General features: G+C 52.7%; 1 protein-coding gene across 2 annotated transcripts; it reads right to left on the reverse strand.

Annotated features, from left to right (window-relative positions):
* Positions 1–3,267: 3,267 nt before the first annotated feature.
* On the reverse strand, positions 3,268–16,376 carry LOC137144214 (C-signal-like). Of its 2 annotated transcripts, none has more exons than XM_067534427.1 (6): positions 16,217–16,376; positions 14,533–14,584; positions 8,355–8,536; positions 6,328–6,486; positions 5,392–5,502; positions 3,268–4,269 (listed from the first exon to the last, which is right to left on the reverse strand). In XM_067534427.1, the coding sequence occupies exons 1-6, from the start codon at positions 16,358–16,360 to the stop codon at positions 4,156–4,158; spliced, it is 762 nt and encodes a 253-aa protein (XP_067390528.1). In that variant the 5' UTR covers positions 16,361–16,376; the 3' UTR covers positions 3,268–4,155. The 2 variants fall into 2 exon arrangements, with proteins under 2 accessions (XP_067390528.1, XP_067390527.1); XM_067534426.1 differs by having other exon boundaries at positions 8,355–8,542.
* Positions 16,377–16,958: the final 582 nt, after the last annotated feature.

Consider the following 16,958-nt stretch of genomic DNA (forward strand, 5'->3'; position numbering starts at 1 on the left):
GTGGAGGTCTAATATCGGCCTCAGACCGCCCTTGGCCTTGGGGATAAGGAAGTACTGTGAGTAAAATCCCCTCCCCCTTTCCTGTGGAGGAACCTCTTCCACCACACCGAGCAGGAGGAGGGCGTTGACCTACTGTATGAGGAGTTGCTCGTGAGAGGGGTCCCTGAAGAGGGACTAGGTAGAGGGAGAGTCCAGGGGGAAGGCTGTAAGCTGAAGGGCATAACCCCTGAGGACTACGCCGAGGACCCAGCGGTCCATGGTGATGGTTTCCCACTCGGCATAGTACAGCCGGAGCCTGTGGGCAAAAGGCCGAGAGAGATCCAGGGAGAAAGGAGGAGTGCCACCCTCTTGTGCACTGTCAAAACCTTTTATTGCCAGCATTGCCCTTGCTTGGCCCTTGCTTGGGCGGTTGGACGCCCAGTATCGGTCCCGACCCCTCCTGGCCTAAGCAGGTCTGGGGGGCAGCCTGGGTGGAGGCTGTGGCTGCCTCTGGGCCTGCGGCTGAGACTGGCGCCTCGAGGCCTGCGGGGTGTAGAGCCCTAGGGACCTTAGAGTGGCATGCGAGTCCTTCAGGGCATGAAGCTTCTCATCGGTTCTCTCAGAGAAGAGGCCAGCGCCATCAAATAGGAGGTCTTGGATGGCTTGCTGGACCTCTTGGGACAATCCAGAAGCTTGAAGCCAGGAGCAGCAGTGCATGACTATGGCAGAAGCAATCGCCCTGCTAGTGGTATCCGCCGCGTCACTGGCAGACTGCAATGCCCCGTGTGCCACTGCCGCGCCTTCCTGGGTCACAGTGGCGAAGTCCACGGCCTGGTCTGGGGGCAACACTGACGGAAACCTCTGCAGCGAGGACCACAGATTGAGATTATACCTCCCGAGGAGCGCTTGGTGATTAGCGACCCTCAGCTGCAGGGCCACAGTAGCATAGACCTTGCGGCCAAACAGGTCTAGTTTTTTACTATCCTTGTCCTTTGGGGTATTGCCCTGGCGGTCCTGCTGATTAGCGGCATCCACAACCAGTGTCCCTGGGGCAGGGTGGGTGTATAGAAAATCAACCCCCTCCTTAGGGATGTAGTATTTTCATTCGGCGCCCTTGGTGGTGGGGGCCACCGAGGACGGGGTTTGCCAGCGGGCCTTGGCTATTTTTATGATCCTCTCGTGCACCGGTAGGGCTACTCATGACAGCCCTGCCGACCCAGATACCCCAAAGAGGGGGTCCTCCTCCTCTGACATCTCCTTAAGTTCAAGGTTGAGGTTGCCCGCCACCCTCTTCAGCAGGTCTTGGTGAGTCCGGAAATCAAAGAGGGGGGCCTTACAGTCCCTGGCAGCCGCCTCATCCGGGGACGAGGAGGAGGACTGCGGAAGGGGCCCTGTGGAGGGACCTTCCTCAGGGTCTGAACCCTCATTCGAGTGGTGGCCCTGGTCTGGGTGACTCGGAGGTGGGGGCGCTGGCTGGGCCACCGAGGAGTGGATAGACGTGGTCCCTTGGCCCATCTGGGTACCCCACGCTCCCCAGTACAGCCACTGCCAGGGGCCTTGGGACCACGCTGGTGCCTGCATCGGTGCCTGCTGGGTCACGTCTGGATGGTGCCTCCGTGATCCAGAGCTGTTCTATCGACGCTTGCAGCTCCTGGGAGGTGAACGGCCCCGAGACGACGAGGACAACGAGGATGACTGATGGTGTCGACGTCTACGGTGCCAATGGGGGGACGAGCTGCTGGAGGAGCTGTATGTAGATCGCCTCCTCCGCCTCGATGTCTTACGGTGACGCTTCCCACTCAGGACTGGGAGTGGTGTCACCTATGTAGCAGCAGTACCAACCCCGAACGTGATCGGTTCCACGGTACCGAGGCACTCAATGCCGGAGCAGTTGGTGCTGAAGCAGTTGGTGCCGAGGCGGGCTGCGTCGGCATAGGCGGCGCCAAGGCAGTCAGTGCCGTGGCAGGAGGTGCTGTGGCAGGTGGCACCGGAACAGGCAGTGCCGAGATGGTCGGTGCCGAGATGGTTGGTGCCGGACGATGTGTTACACTGACGGGCACCATCACACGCGGCAGGCTGTATGCTGGGGATCTCGACCGGTGCCACCTGTGCTGCCATGCCAGGCTGCGCGTTGGAGTCAGGGATCGGTGCCAAGCAGGGCTCTGTACCGGGGTACAAGAGCCGGAACTGTGGTCCTTGCGCGAAGCGGAACTGGAGCAGCGTCGCCTCGCGTGTGTACCTCTCGACCGCCCCCGGTGCCGCGGTGTCAAGGAGCTCGATGACACTGAGTCGGAGCTAGGAGGGGAGCCCGCACTCTCGACCCTCCTTGACTGTCTGGGGGGAGACCTCAACTTCTGTCTCCTCCACCCACCGGGGCCACCCACCATGGGTTTACCCCGAGACACTGGTCCGGGAACCCTCGGCCGAGGGGGGGACGGAGGTGTGGGCATGCCCATGAAGGCGCGTGCTGCCACGAATGCCTCCAGCGTCGACGGCCCTTGCAGGGGCGCTCCCCCACCCCCAGGAGGCTCCCTGCGAGGAGATGCCGGTGCTGGAGTACTCTCCACGGCATGTGGCTGGGGCATCTCCTGAGACACTCCCTGCTGTACTGGTCACAGGGGGGAGTCCATGTGGGTGGTCTCGGGCCACTTCTTCTTTTTCGGTGCCGAAGGTTTCGGTACCGGTGTCGGTGGAGCGCTCCACACCGAGGAGACACTCGGTGCTGCTGGAGAACGAGATGGCTCGGAGTCCGGGTGGAGCGCGGACTCCATTAGGCTTGCCTTCAGCCGGGCGTCCCTCTCCTTCTGGGTACGGGGCTTGAAGGCCTTACAAATATGGCATTTTTCTTTTCTATGCTGCTCCCGAGGCATCGGAGGCAGCGATTGTGAAGGTCACTCATGGGAAAAGCTTTTGCACACAGGATGCAGGCTTTAAATCCGGTGGAGCCAGGAATGGCTCAACTGTAGCCCCTAAGGGCACTATCTAACTTATTACTTCTCTACTTATCACTAACTATCAACAACTATTAACTCAACAATGAAACGCAGTAGAATTGCTAAGGGAGGCTACTTGCGATATGCAAGAGGCAGACGTTCCAGCAACCACCACAGGCGGAAAGAAGGGACTGAGGGTCCGCAGGGTCGGCGGTGCCCTATGTACTGCAGCATGAGCGCGGCACTCCAGGGGATGCCTGAGCCAACCCTATGGGGCTTGCTAAGGAAAAAAAGTTCCCGGAATCTGTGCACGGGGTGCGCACACACCTATATTGGAATGGATATGAGCAATCACTCAAAGAGAGAAAATCTTTTATGAAAAATAGTTACAGATCTTGGAACTTGCCATATGTGACAACAAAAGCTTTGACTGTGTTAGCAGAAGGGGTTTAGTTAATTTTTCCAATACAAGGTTTGGAACACCTGTGTATAGACTGACAGTGATCCTGGACCTGTTTCGTTTGAAAGGCATTCGAAGGATGGGGCGGGGGAGGAAAGGACTTCCTTTTTATTTCTTGCAGCAGCAATATGCCAAGAAGCTGTCAATGCTCCCCCCCCGTGCTGCTGGCCTCCAGATCCCGCTTAGTCAATTTTCACTTTCATGCTGCCTCTTGTGCTTGGGAAGAGTTCCCTGTAAAAATCTGCAATGGTACCTCATTATCTTCCTTCCAATCCCCCTTTCAAATGCCCCTTTGCCATGCTGCCTCCAGTCACTTGACCATGATCAGGGTGTTGGTGAGCTAAGAGCCCTGCCTGTCATGCTGACCAATAGTGTGTCATAGTTTCTTGTACACCCCCGTCAATCTGTCTGTAGCTCCCATTGTCTCTGGTCTTATAGCGAGACTGTAAGCGCCATGGGGCAGGGATCGTCTTGTTGTTCGGTGATTGTACAGCACCCGGCCCAGGACTGGGGCTTTAGGGGCTATGGTGATACAATAAGAATAATTAATCCAAGAGGAAATGGGTAGCAGGCAGGTGGGTAGAGAATTAGGCTATAGTAGGGGGCAGGGAAGAGGGAGACATTTCATAACGCGAAGTAGCGTGTCATGGGGTTTGAGCCAAGAGAGCTTGTTCCAGAGGCTGAGCAGAACCAGACCAGAGCAGGGGCTGGAGGGTGTTACCCACTGCTAGGGAAGAAAGACCAAGGATGGTGCCTGCTGGAGCTTTCTGGCCAGCAGCACCCTCACCAGGGCAGGCTCTTCCCTTCCCAGTCCAGGAACACCCCGGTCGTTGCCTGTGAAAGGCTGGCGAGCACGTTCAGGATGCCCTGCACGCTGCACTCCACGGTCAGAGGGGCCTGTGGGCGACAAAGGTCAGCACCTGAGACAAGAGGCTGATGGTTCCTGGAGACACTTGGGGCCTGATCCTTAGTGCAATGCTGGGCGGGCCTCCTGGGGCTGCTCTGTGCTGGGGGATGTTACAGCCACACTCCCCGTTCCTCAGCAATGTGCCCTGGGTAAGTGGTAGGGTGGAGAGGCACAGGAGCAGCTCTGTGGCTTTATCCCAAGGAGACCCTCAGGGCTGGTTATATCGGCCCCATCACAGGAGAGGATCAGGCACGGCATATCCCTCTTGTGCATGCCCTGCCATACTTCTCTCCCCCACCCAGAGTTGCAGATGCTCCGGTTGCTCCTCCCCCACAGGGCAATGAGATTGCCACCGCCCCACCGATGCTGCCCCCTCATTCTAGATCAGGCCCAAGAGCCGGGAAAGCCCAGGCCCAACTGGTCCCAGCACAGTGGGTGAGACAGACAGGGCCAGACTCCTGTCTGGGGTAACAGCAGTGGACATGGAGGGGCAGCAGGAAGGAATTTGGTTCGATATTCCAGCCCATCCCGTCAGAGCTAAGCCATTGTGACCCAAGCCCAGAGGCTGCCCCCCTCGCGGACAGGCGTTCGCGCCTGTTGCAGCCCCTGGATTTCACTGGGATGGCTCCCGGAGCAGAGCACGACACCTTTTGAGGGGGCACTGTAGTTGGCCCTTGGCATGGGCACTGGGGGGGAAATGGGAGTGGACTGCAGGGTGAAGACTGGAGCTGGATTCCTGGGCTTGCCTGGAGGACACTTTAAAAAGTCCCCCTTGCAGTCACTCTTCATGTCAGTGTGCTGCATTGACTGAGGGGTAGGTGACTGCATGGCTCTGGGCTCCCACTCTGGTCCCCAGCTGAGCTGCTCCCAAGACCCACGCCCACACAGCTAACAGTCAGAGCTTGCAAAGCACGCCCTCAGGCTTGGGTCTCCTGATTGCCGTTGTCCGACATCAAGGATGAACCTAGCCCCGGGCCCAGGCACTTCACTGCTGGGAGAAGAGCTGATTTCTGGAAAAGGGGGCTGCTCATTTGGAAGCATGTCATGAGGAATGCAGCTTCCGGCCAAGCTACCCTGTCAGCATGCCAGCCTGGCCCCTCGCTGGGCAGTACCTTCTCTGTCCCCATGTCGGTTTTCACCCAGCCAGGATGGATCGCGGTGCACAAGATCTCAGCATCTTTGAGCTCTGCAGCTAAGCACCGCGTCACCATGTTTAGAGCAGCCTGGAAAATAAGACACATCGTTGTAAGGGCCTCTTGCTGCATCTCCTGCTGATCATAGAGGCGAGGGATCTCTTGTCTGACACCTCCCCACTGCATGAGCCTGTTTCAGCCGGATCAGAGTTTAGAGAGTGGAAATGGAATCAAACCTCCAGTGGGAAGTTTGGCCTGGTGCCGCCTCTGAGATGAGGCCAGATGGAGTCATGTTCCAGGTACGCCAAGGTTCAAACTGGAGTCATATTTGGACCAGTAAATCCAGAGAGACTCTATTCACTTTGCTGGAGTTTCTCTGTATTTCCCTGGGCTAATCAACTGGGTGCAGACCCCCAACAAATCCAGATGCCTCATATGCCTTCCATCACAAGACACGCCAAAGCATGGTTTTGGAGACGGGGTCTTTCCCCTTCACAGAGCCACCCATGGACCGACAGCCATGGCGCTGATGTTCCATGGTGGCCCCACAGGCCCACGTGCCAGCACAGGGCATTCAGAGATTAACTGGTAGAAAAGTTAGCGATTTGGCCAGTTACAAGTAGTTGTAATCATGTGTTGTATTAATGCTGGTTTTTAGCGCTATTGTTGTATGTTTGGGCTTGGAAGCAAAGATGTGGTATAGGGGACTGTGCCTCTAAGGGCTGAGCTTCCCAGACAGAGCATGCAGGGGTGGTGGGAGCTCTTGCTGTGCTGGACAGCCATTGGGATCCAGACACCAAATAAAGTAGTCTGAAGCACTGCACATCACACGCAGGGTCTGCCCAAGGCAGCGTGGCCTGACAATCTCCCCGTACACTCTCAGGAGCTGCCTGGAGACCTCACCAGGCAACTTACCTTGCTGGCACGGTAGGGGTACATGGGGGCCTCCAGTACTTTGAAGCACAACTCGATGGAGCCCACTTTAGAGGACATGTTGATAATTGCTGCCTTGCTGCAGCTCAGCCCGTCCTTTCTGGCTTCCTTAGCGGCCTTCTTCAGCAAGGGCAGAAATTCCTGAGACAAATGGAAAAGCCCAAACAAACCCCTTCAGTCATGGCTTTGGAAACCGACAGAGGTGTGGTTCCAAGCTGTGGCTGTGGTAGCCGTCGTGGGGATCCACCCTCCCTCCCACCATCCGGGTAGCTCGGCTGTGGCACTGGCCTGATGGCTCATGGAAGTTCAGGGTCCCAGGGGCATTCCAGCAGGCAACAGAAGCTGAGGGGCCTGGTGTTCTCTGTGAGGTAGAGTTGTTTATTGACAAGGAAGATACAAAGTCCTGCTCCTCCGAATGCAGGGGGAGCCAAGAACTGAAGGAGCCGTTTCTTCACTTACGGCCCCCAGCCCTCTTTAGCCAAAGCCAGACCCATAAACTTCTTCTAGCTTGTCCCAGGATCACTCACCCAGCCCTTACTGGTCCTGCTTGGCTCCCTTCCTGCCTCTCCCTCTCAGTCTCTCTTCTTGCCTGGTCTCAGTCTCTGTTTTCTTCCTCTCTCCTACACAAACACCTGTCAGCAAGAACCTTCCACGCTCTCAGCCCAAAGGCCTGGACTGATCACAAGCCCCTTTGGCTATTGGGGGATGGGGGACTTCTGGTTAACTCATCCTGGGGCCTTCACACCCAGTCTCTGAGAGGTTGGTGTTGTAAGCAGTCATCAGTAGCTCTCCACGTAACAACACCTTAAGAAGAGCTGGAATCAGGGCCGAGGAAGCAGGAAGACGAGGGTAGGTCAGAGGAGGAGAAGAACGTGATTTTGGCAGCGCTTTGATAGGCTGAAGGGGAAAGAGCTGGGAAGCAGGTGGCCAGAGAGGACGAGATTGCAACCGTTGCCATGTCTGTTGGGGAGGCCAGGAGCAGGGATGGGGAGGAGTGTCTGGGCAGTGAGGTAGGTGTGGGAGTCTGGATTAGAGGTGAAAGATGAAACTATGGGCCTGATTGAGATCCCTGGGGGCAGAGCGTGGAGGGAGAAAAAGAGAAGACAAGGATGGATTCCTGAAGGGAAGGGGGCGCCACAGCCTCCAGGGGGTTAAGAGGAGAATCAAGAGAGTATGGAGTCCATGGAGCCCCAGGAGCCAGGAATAAGAAGGAGCAGAAAGAGATCAGCTGGGTTGAGGGCAAAGGCCAAACCAGTTGCACACTCAGTGCCCACAGAGATATGGAGATATCACACACATCACACACAACTGCAGTGCACCCTCAAAGACAGACACAGACACCTAGAAACACACACACAGAATCAGGTCTGCGTATCAACACGTATGCTCCAGCTCTGTTCAGTCGCAATGATTAGCTGTGAAGGCCACTGATCTCCCCTGAGCTAGCGGAGCAGCAGGGAGCAGACTCAGGCTGCAGTGTGTTGACTCTGAATGGGCAGCTTGTGGCTTGGCTGCAACCTGGGTAGGATGGGCTGGCCTGCGTGGCCCCTGCTGCTATATACGCAGGCGGGAGGAGATGCTGAGCTGTCCGTGATCTATATTCTTGCTGGAAGGTTGCAACGCAACATGATTTTATTTCTTAGACTCCAGACCCTCAGCACACAAGAACCCAAAAGCAGAGAGAAAGAAAGCAGGCTGCTCCCTAAGGCAGCGAGGCACAATTCTCCCTTCCTCACTCGAGGCTGGCTCTTTGCAGACTGCCTTTTGAAGACCTCAGCTCACATGCTTCCCTACAGAGCCCTCTAGCCCACAAGCAGGAACAGGAAAGCCTTCACACATAGAGCGACAGCTTCTAATTTTAATGCAGTTTTTAATACACCATAATAAACAGTGGCTGGACTCAGGTACAGAATGAACTCTGTTTGAACCAGTCCCTCGATATGGTGAAGGTCTCTCCCCACCTCCCAGTCCCTCCCCCAGTAAACAATAGCCAATGAGGCAGTACGTACCCTGGCCACCTGGATTGGCCCGACCACATTGGTAGTGAACACGGAGAGCATCTCCTCCTGCTGCACCGACTGCAGCGTGGCATTGGAATTGACCCCTGCATTATTGAAGAGCAGGTTCAGGCCCTTGCCATTCAGCTGGGACTCTACCTCCTTCACTGCTGCTCTCACGCTGGCCAAGCTCACTGCATCTGCCAGGAAATCCAGAGGGAGCAGAGGAGACAGATCAGATGTGGTGTTACGGTCTCAGCCCCTGCAGGGCTCTACGGGGACGGTTGCCACATTGACCCATGCCCCCTGTGTTATGCGACAGGGTGACTGGTCTGCTGCAGACTCCAATGGTGGCTGTAGTTTAAAACCAGGCTGGCCAGAGAACCGCCTGGAGGGAATGATCCTGCATTACCCCAGGGAATGGATGAAGGGCGGCCTGGCAGGAAAGGCGGCTAGGCTGACAGGCTTTCTCCATATAGCGGTTGCTCCAGGAGCAGGCAGCAATGCCCTGGTCTGGAGTTCAAGAGGTCTCTGGTGTGGTGGGGACCCTGCTCAGCAGGGTGAACCAGTAATCAGTCATGGTAGCTGGCGCTGCAGCAGAGGGGATGGACAAGGGACCTTTGGAGCCCTTGTCACATGGAGCTGCCTTGACTTGGCTCGGAAGGGGCTTGGCAGATGCTCAGACCTGGATCCCCATTTGGTGACTGTGATTCGGCTCTTTTGATAATGCAGCTGGGAGAGTGCTGCCCTCTTGGGAGACCCGTGGCAGGCTGCCTTTGCTGCCCCAGGGATGTCTGACTGCGAGCATGGTGGGCAGGCAGTGTCCTTGCACTGCACCACGTGAAGGCTTTTGACAGGGTTGACTTGGGCCACGTGTGAGTGGCTGTAGGATGGCTTTCCAAGGAAGATGGGCTTAGGCCCACCCATCTCTAATTAGCTGCCTGCTGGGTGATAGGCTGAGCCTGGGATCAGGTGATTCCTTGAAGGCCATCTGCTCTTTAGATAAAAAGCCAGCAAAAAACTCGGCTGGGAGAGGAACCTACAGGGAGCAGCTAGGCAGGAGATCCTGGGTCTGGGGAAAAGACCCAGGCAGCAGGGCCTGGCTTGTTTGTTTGATTTATGCCAGACTGATTGGAGAAATAAGCCCATCTCTGCAGAAAGGGACTGAAATCCCGCTGCTTTGAGGAGCTCTGTTGAATGGAGGACTGCTCTCTTGGGATGAACTTCACCTGGATAGGGAAGGAAATGCACTTCTAGGATGGAGGCTGGCACAATGATTAAGAGAGCTTTAAATTAAGGAGCTGGGGAAGATGGTTGAGAGATGCCCAGGTAATCTCCACACCTGATTTTAGCATTGAGAGGGAGGAAAATGAAGTAAGAAAGGACACAGTGGGGGGAGCAGAATGGACATTAAGAGGAAGGGTAGTGTAGATACCAGTCTAATAGGCGATATTGACAGTGGAATGACTGTGTCAAATCAGGTAAGGAATGTGAGTGAAGCCAAAGAGCAAAAATTAAGATGTTTGTATACCAATGCGAGGAGCCTGGGTAACAAAATGGAGGAACTAGAGCTACTGGTGCAGGACGTGAAACCAGATATTATAGGGATAATAGAAACATGGTGGAATAGTAGTCACAACTGATGTACAAGTACTGAAGGGTATGTGCTGTTTAGGAAAGACAGATATAAAGGCAAAGGTGGTGGAGTAGCGTTGTATATCAAGGATGAGGTAGACTGTAAAGAAATTAGAAGTGATGGAATTGATAAGACAGAGTCTGTCTGGGTAAAAATCTGGGGAAGAAAACTACTGGAGTTTCCCCTGGGATAGTGCTTGGGGTGTGCTACAGATCACCGGGATCTGATTTGGACGTGGATAGAGACCTCTTTAAGGCTTTTAATGAAGTAAATACTACTGGGAACTGTGTCGTTATGGGAGACTTTAACTTCCCAGATATAGACTGGAGGACAGGTGCTAGTAGTAATAATAAGACCCAGATTTTCCTGGATGTGACAGCTGACAGATTCCTTCACCAAATAGTTACTGAACCAAGGAGAGGGGATGCCATTTTAGATTTGGTATTGGTGAGTAGTGAGGACCTCATAGAAGAACTGGTTGTAGGGGACAACCTAGGTTCAAGCGACCATGAGCTAATTCAGTTCAAACTAAATGGAAGGATAAACAAAAATAGATCTGTGACTAGGGTCTTTGACTTCAAAAGGGCTAACGTTAAAAAATGAAGGGAATTAGTTGAGGAAATGGACTGGACTGAAGAACTCATGGATCTGAAGGTGGAAGAGGCTTGGAATTACTTCAAGTCAAAGTTGCAAGAACTATCTGAAGCCTGTATCCCAAGGAATGTGAAAAAATTCATAGGCAAGAGTTGTAGACCAAGCTGAATGAATAAGCATCTCAGACATGTGATTAAGAGAGAGCAGAAAGCCTACAAGGAGTGGAAGATGGGAGGGATCAGCAAAGAAAGCTACCTCTTGGCGGTCAGAACATGTAGAGATAAAGTGAGAAAGGCCGAAAGCCAAGTAGAGTTGGACCTTGCAAAGGTAATTAAAACCAATAGTAAAAGATTCTATAGCCATATAAATAGGAAGAAAACAAAGCAAGAAGAAGTGGGACTGCTAAGAACTGAGAATGGGGTGGAGGTTAAGGAAAATCTAGGCATGGCCGAATATCTAAACAAATACTTTGCCTCCATTTTTAATGAGGCTAATGATGAGCTTGGGGATAGTGGAAGGTGGCTAATAGGAATGAGGATATGGAAATAGAAATTACCACATCCAAAGTAGAAGCCAAACGCGAACAGTTTAATGGGACTAAATCAGGAGAGCCAGATAATCTCCATCCAAGAATATTAAAGGAACTAGCACATGAAATTGCAAGCCCATTAGAAGGATTTTTAATGAATCTATAAACTCAGGGGCTGTATCGTATGATTGGAGAATTGCTAACATAGTTCCTATTTTTAAGAAAGGGAGAAAAAGTGATCTGGGTAAATAAGTAGTTAAGAACATCGAGGTTAATGGTAACTGGGAAAAAATACAACATGGCTTTACAAAAGGTAGATCATGCCAGACCAACCTGATCTCCTTTTTTGAGAAGATAACATATTTTTTAGACAAAGGGAATGCAGTGGATCTAATTTACCTAGATTTCAGTAAGGCATTTGATACCGTTCCACACTGGGAATTATTAGTTAAATTTGAAAAAATGGGGATTAATATGAAAATTGAAAGGTGGATAGGGAACTGGTTAAAGGGGAGACTACAATGGGTCATACTGAAAGGTGAACTGTCAGGCTGGAGGGTGGTTACCAGTGGAATTCCTCAGAGATTGGTCTTGAAACCAATCTTATTTAACCTTTTTATTACTGACCTTGGCACAAAAAGTGGGAATGTGCTAATAAAGTTTGCAGATGACAGAAAGTTGGGAGGTATTGCCAATACAGAGAAGGATCGGGGTATCACACAGGAAGATCTGGATGCCCTTGTAAACTGGATTAATAGAAATAGGATGAAATTTAATAGTGGAAAGTAGAAAATCATGCATTTAGGAACTAATAACAAGAATTTCTGCTATAAACTGGGGATGCATCAGTTGGAAGTGACAGAGAAGGAGAAGGACCTGGGCGTATTGGTTGATCACAGGATGACTATGAGCTGCCAATGTGATGTGGCCATGAAAAAAAGCTTATGTGGTCGTAGGATGCATCAGGCGAGGTATTTCCAGTAGAGATAGGGAGGTGTTAGTACCGTTATACAAAGCGCTGGTGAGCTCTCATCTGGAATACTGTGTGCCATTCTGGTCCCTCAAGTTTAAGAAAGATGAACTCAGACTGGAACAGGTGCAGAGAAGGGCTACTAGGATGATCCATGGAATGGAAAACTTGCTTTATGAGAGGAGACTCAAAGAGCTTGGCTTGTTTAGCCTAACCAAAAGAAGGCTGAGGGGAGATATGATTGCTCTCTATAAATATATCAGAGGGATAAATACCAGGGAGGGAGAGAAATTATTTAAGTTCATCACCAGTGTGGACACCAGAACTAATGGATATAAACTGGCCATCAGGAACTATAGACTTCAAATTAGATGCAGGTTTCTAACCATCAGAGGAGTGAAGTTCTGGAATAGACTTCCAAGAGGAGCAGTGGGGACAAAAAACCTAGCTGGCTTCAAAACTGAGCTTGATAAATTTATGGAGGGGATGGTATGGTGGGACAGCCTAGTTTGGCAATTGACTGATCTTTGACTCCTGGTGGTAAATATGCCCAATGACCTGTGATGGGACATTTGATGGGGTGGGTTCTGAGTTATTACAGAGAATTCTTTCTTGGGTGTCTGGTTGATGAGTCTTGCCCACGTGCTCAGGGTTTAACTGATCGCCATATTTGGGGTCTGAACTTTTCCTCAGGGCAGATTGGCAAAAGCTCTGGGGATTTTTCGCCTTCCTCTGTAGCATGGGGCAAGACTCACTTGCTGGTGGATTCTCTGTACCTTGACGTCTTTAAACCATGATCTGAGGACTTTTATAACTCAATCATAGGTCAGGGGTCTATTACAGGAGTGGGTGGGTGAGGTTCTGTGGCCTGCGTTGTGCAGGAGGTCAGATTAGATGATCATATTGGTCCTTTCTGACCTTAGAGTCTTTGAGTCTATGCCCTGCCGGTGAGACGGCCCAGACGCTTACAATGGTGTTCACAGCGTTCACCACCATATCTCAGCCAGGTCATTGTTTGGCTCTGGGCATTATACAGTGCAGGCAAGTAGCCTGGTGCTGGGGGACAAGAAGCTATTCAGATGTGCTTGGGGCAGGGCACCATTGTCTTCAACCCCCTTGCACATTGTTGGTGGATCTGTTGTATGCAGTACAGTGATAACCTGGGGTCGTCCAACTGGACAGCTGCAGGCGGCTGGAGGGGGCAGTTAACAGCAAACATATCTGCTCACACAGTCGTTGCCATTCCAGGAGGCACTGGGGCTGAGAGTGACGTCCAAGAACAGCCAGAGCCAGTGTGAACACAGGCAGCAGCAAGGCGGCACAGGCTGAGAGCTAGCAGGGGCTCTCTTGCTGCCTCGATGAGGGGAGACAGGGAGTTGGGTTGGAGATGTGTGAGAGGTCTCTCCGTCAGGGGAATAAGACTGAGATGGAGGGAGAATGGCTCAGCAGCAGCAGGGTGTGAGCTGGACTAATAGTGGGACAGTTGTTGGTGTGTGTAAGGGGCCATGGTACAAAATAACGGCTCCACTCATTGTCCCCAAACTGGCTCCTCTGAAAACTCTGGCCTTAGGCTGCATTTGCACTTACAGTGGGGAGATGTGGTAGCATCTCTGCACAGACACTGACTTCAGTGACAGGAGGGGTTCTCCCATAGGCGTAGCTAATCCACCTCCCTGAGAGACAGTAGTGATGTCAGACGAAGAATTCTTCCGTCGACCAAGCGCTGTCTACACTGGGCATTAGGTTGTTTAACTGGGTCACTCAGAGGTGTGGATTTTTCACACCCCTGAGCAACGTGGCTGGGTCGATCTAATTTTCCAGTGTCGACCAGCCCTTAGTTGCTAACCTTTGAAAAAAAACAACAAAACGAACAGAACTGTGGACAGTGAGATGCTGGCAGACCAGGTGCCAGCTCACGCCAAAGCCCCAGGCCTCACTGAATGCTTAGAAATGCATTCTGAGGTCCCTTCCAATCCTAATCTTCTATGATTCTATGATGACATCAGCTAAGCGGACAAAAGCAAACTTGAGTCTTTGCCCTTTGTGGGTGTGTCTACACTGCAATTCAACACCCGTGGCTGGCCCGCATCAGCTGACTCGTTTAGCTGCAGAGTGTTGGGTGGTGACAGAGTTGTGTTAGCACCATTGCCCCCCTGGGCCCACCGGCTCCATGACAGTTACCACAACCAGTCCCTGCTGGCCCTTTCAAGGTTTGGTGCCCACTAGTTCTTTCTTGGCTGCTAGAATGGCCCCTGCAGTGAGCGGGTTTGCAGGGGTGGATCCAGATCACTGGGGAGCCAAATCAGGGCAGGTTAATCCAAATAAAGTGGTTAGCTGAGGGTCAGCTGATTGGACAAACCTAACTATACACAGCAGAATTGTCTAGGGCTTCAGCTGGTGGTGCCCGCCCTGCCCAGCTGGCACATAAAGCGCCCAGTGCAGAGAGGCAAGAATTCCATACCTAACTGGACCAGCCTCACAGGAGGGTATTTGGCAGCCAGTTCCTGCAGGGCCTGCAAAGGGAGCAAGACAAGATGCTGGAATTAGAACACTCAGTACAGCTCATGGCACGGCTGCTGTTTCGGCCTGCGGGCCATTCCTCTGAAGTGATGTCCTAGCCCCACCGTGGTGCACGTGAACCCCCATAACTCGGCAGCTGGAGGTACGGCTACCTTGCCTGGATCTTTCCGTGGTATGTACACTGGCCCAGATCTACAGCTGGGACAACTGGTGCAGCGCCACTGACGTCACCAATGGTGCTGATTTACACCAGCTGAAGAGCTGGTCTGTCATTTTCAGTTAGCTCCAATTTTTGACGTAATTAAGACCTAGAACCACCTGGGCCAGTGTCAGTGGCATCTTTCCTGCCCGCTTCCAAGTGCCTGGGAACTGAAGAGGTTAAAGCCTGAGTGTTAGTCTCCAAGCACGAGTTCTGTAGTCTGTGAGTAACATGGGCTTGAGAGAGAGGTTTACAGGCAACTCAGCTGAACCTCCTTAGCTGCATTAGAAGAAGCATTGCCAGCAGATCGAGGAAAGTGGTTATTCCCCTCTCTTTGGCACTGGTGAAGCCACGTCTGCAGTACTGTGTCTGGTTTTGGGCCCCTCACTACAGGAAGGATGTGGACAAATTGGAGAGAGTCCAGCAGAGGGCAACAGAAATAGTTAGGGGGCTGGCACACATGACTTATGAGGAGTTCCAGGAAGGATGGAGCTAGGCTATTCTCAGTGGTGGCAAATGACAAAACTAGGGGCAATGATCTCAAGTTGCAGTGGAGGAGGTCTAGGTTGGATATTAGGAAAAACTTTTTTCCTAGGAGGGTGGGGAAGCACTGGAATGAGTTACCGAGGGAGGTGGGGGAATCTCCATCCTTGGAGTTTTTAAGCTGTGGCTTGACAAAGCCCTGACTGGGATGATTTAGTTGGAGTTGGACCTGCTTTGAGCAGGAGGTGGGACTAGATACCTCCTGAGCTCCCTTCCAACTCTAACCTTCTATCATTCTCTGCAGAGGGGGAACAATAGGAGACCCTCTCTCAGTGCTGGAGACCAGAAACCGCAGAAGTCTCCTATTGCAGAGTCAGTCCCTGCTCCCAGGCTGGATTCTGCAACCCTGAAGTTTACAGAAGAGGCAGAAGGGAAACATAACCTGGAGTCAAACCCTCCCCAGGGCCCTGCAGCAATGGACGTAGGGGGCCCTTGGGCTGGAAGAAAGGGGGGTGGATGGCAGTGATCGCTGCCACTAGCCCATCCTGCTTTGCCCCCTCGTTTATCTCCACCAGCCCTAACCATAGCATAAATCTTTGCGCTGAACTGGGGACCCAAAAGCTGCAGCTGAGTGGCAGGGCAGGAGCAGGCTGCTCAACAGAGTTTCTAATGGAGATGTTCCCAGGTGCTGACTCTGGAGCCAGGAATGTCCAGCAAGTCCCGTGATCTCAGCCCTGGCAACAATCACAGAAAATGTCTCGGTAATTGCCCGCTGGTTCTGCCCGGAGACTCAAGGGGAGCACGTGCCACAGGGGGCTCACAGAGCTGGATGGTCTGTTGGGTTATACAAATCCCTTTCCCATATGGCTTCCGCAGAGACCGACTCTCTGCGTCCCCACCCAGCCCCCGGGCTGGGCCCCCATTTCTTGCCTGGCTCTCATACCTCTCCTCGGGGTCCATCCGGGTCTCGGCAGGTTGCAAAGATGTGTTCTGGGGGGTCTGGATTCTCCACCAGCTGCCTCACCAGCTCCAGCCCAATACCCCGATTGGATCCAGTCACCAAGACGTTCCGAGCCAGCGGCGCCATCACTGCCGTTTGTGGTTCACGAGACAAACGGACTTTGCCCAGCACAACTGCCACAGTTTGGGTAAATATTAGCCAGCAGCTCAGCGCCTGGGAGGGTCTCTCCAGTTTCGCTGCCATTCTTTTGTGGCTGCCCAGAACTGTCACACCCATCTGCGATGGGAGATGTGCTGCAGGGGCGACCAGCCACTGGGGGCTGGGATGCTTACAGCTGGAATTCACCCCCTCTCCATGTCTTGGCATCTCACCTTCCATGTTTTTATAAATACATGCTCCCAGCAGCCAATCAGCAGCATGTAGAAAGAGCCATCTTCCTCCAGCCCCATTCAACGCAAGTGCATTTAAATTCTTCTTAAAGTCCCAGCTGCTGTAGCCATAAGATTTTGGGAGGAGCTCAGCTTTCATTTAAACAAGTTTAGCCTTTGTGGCTGGGGCAAAAAGTTTGAAAATGTGACTCCCGAAGGCTCAGAACTCAGTAGACAACAAAACAGGGCCCCAAATGTTATTTCTTAAAAATCTCATGATTTTTTGGGGCAGGGAGCAGATACTTGCAGATAGGTGATACTGCGCTGAGTTCTTTTGAAAGTTGGCCTTGGGAATG

This window comes from Emydura macquarii, unplaced genomic scaffold, assembly GCF_026122565.2.
Source record: "Emydura macquarii macquarii isolate MOO-44397 ecotype Brisbane River unplaced genomic scaffold, CSIRO-AGI_Emac_v2 contig_3401, whole genome shotgun sequence".
NCBI lineage: Eukaryota > Metazoa > Chordata > Testudines > Chelidae > Emydura > Emydura macquarii.

Bases quoted from the DNA above. Each gene is read 5' to 3' on its own strand.
- LOC137144214 (XM_067534426.1), bottom strand. From the start codon at position 16,360: ATGGCGCCGCTGGCTCGGAACGTCTTGGTGACTGGATCCAATCGGGGT. The intron at 14,585-16,216 runs GTATGAGAGCCA...CTCCCTTTGCAG, and splicing joins CGGATGGACCCCGAGGAGAG to GCCCTGCAGGAACTGGCTGC. The intron at 8,543-14,532 runs GTATGGAATTCT...ATTTCCTGGCAG, and splicing joins TGTGAGGCTGGTCCAGTTAG to ATGCAGTGAGCTTGGCCAGC.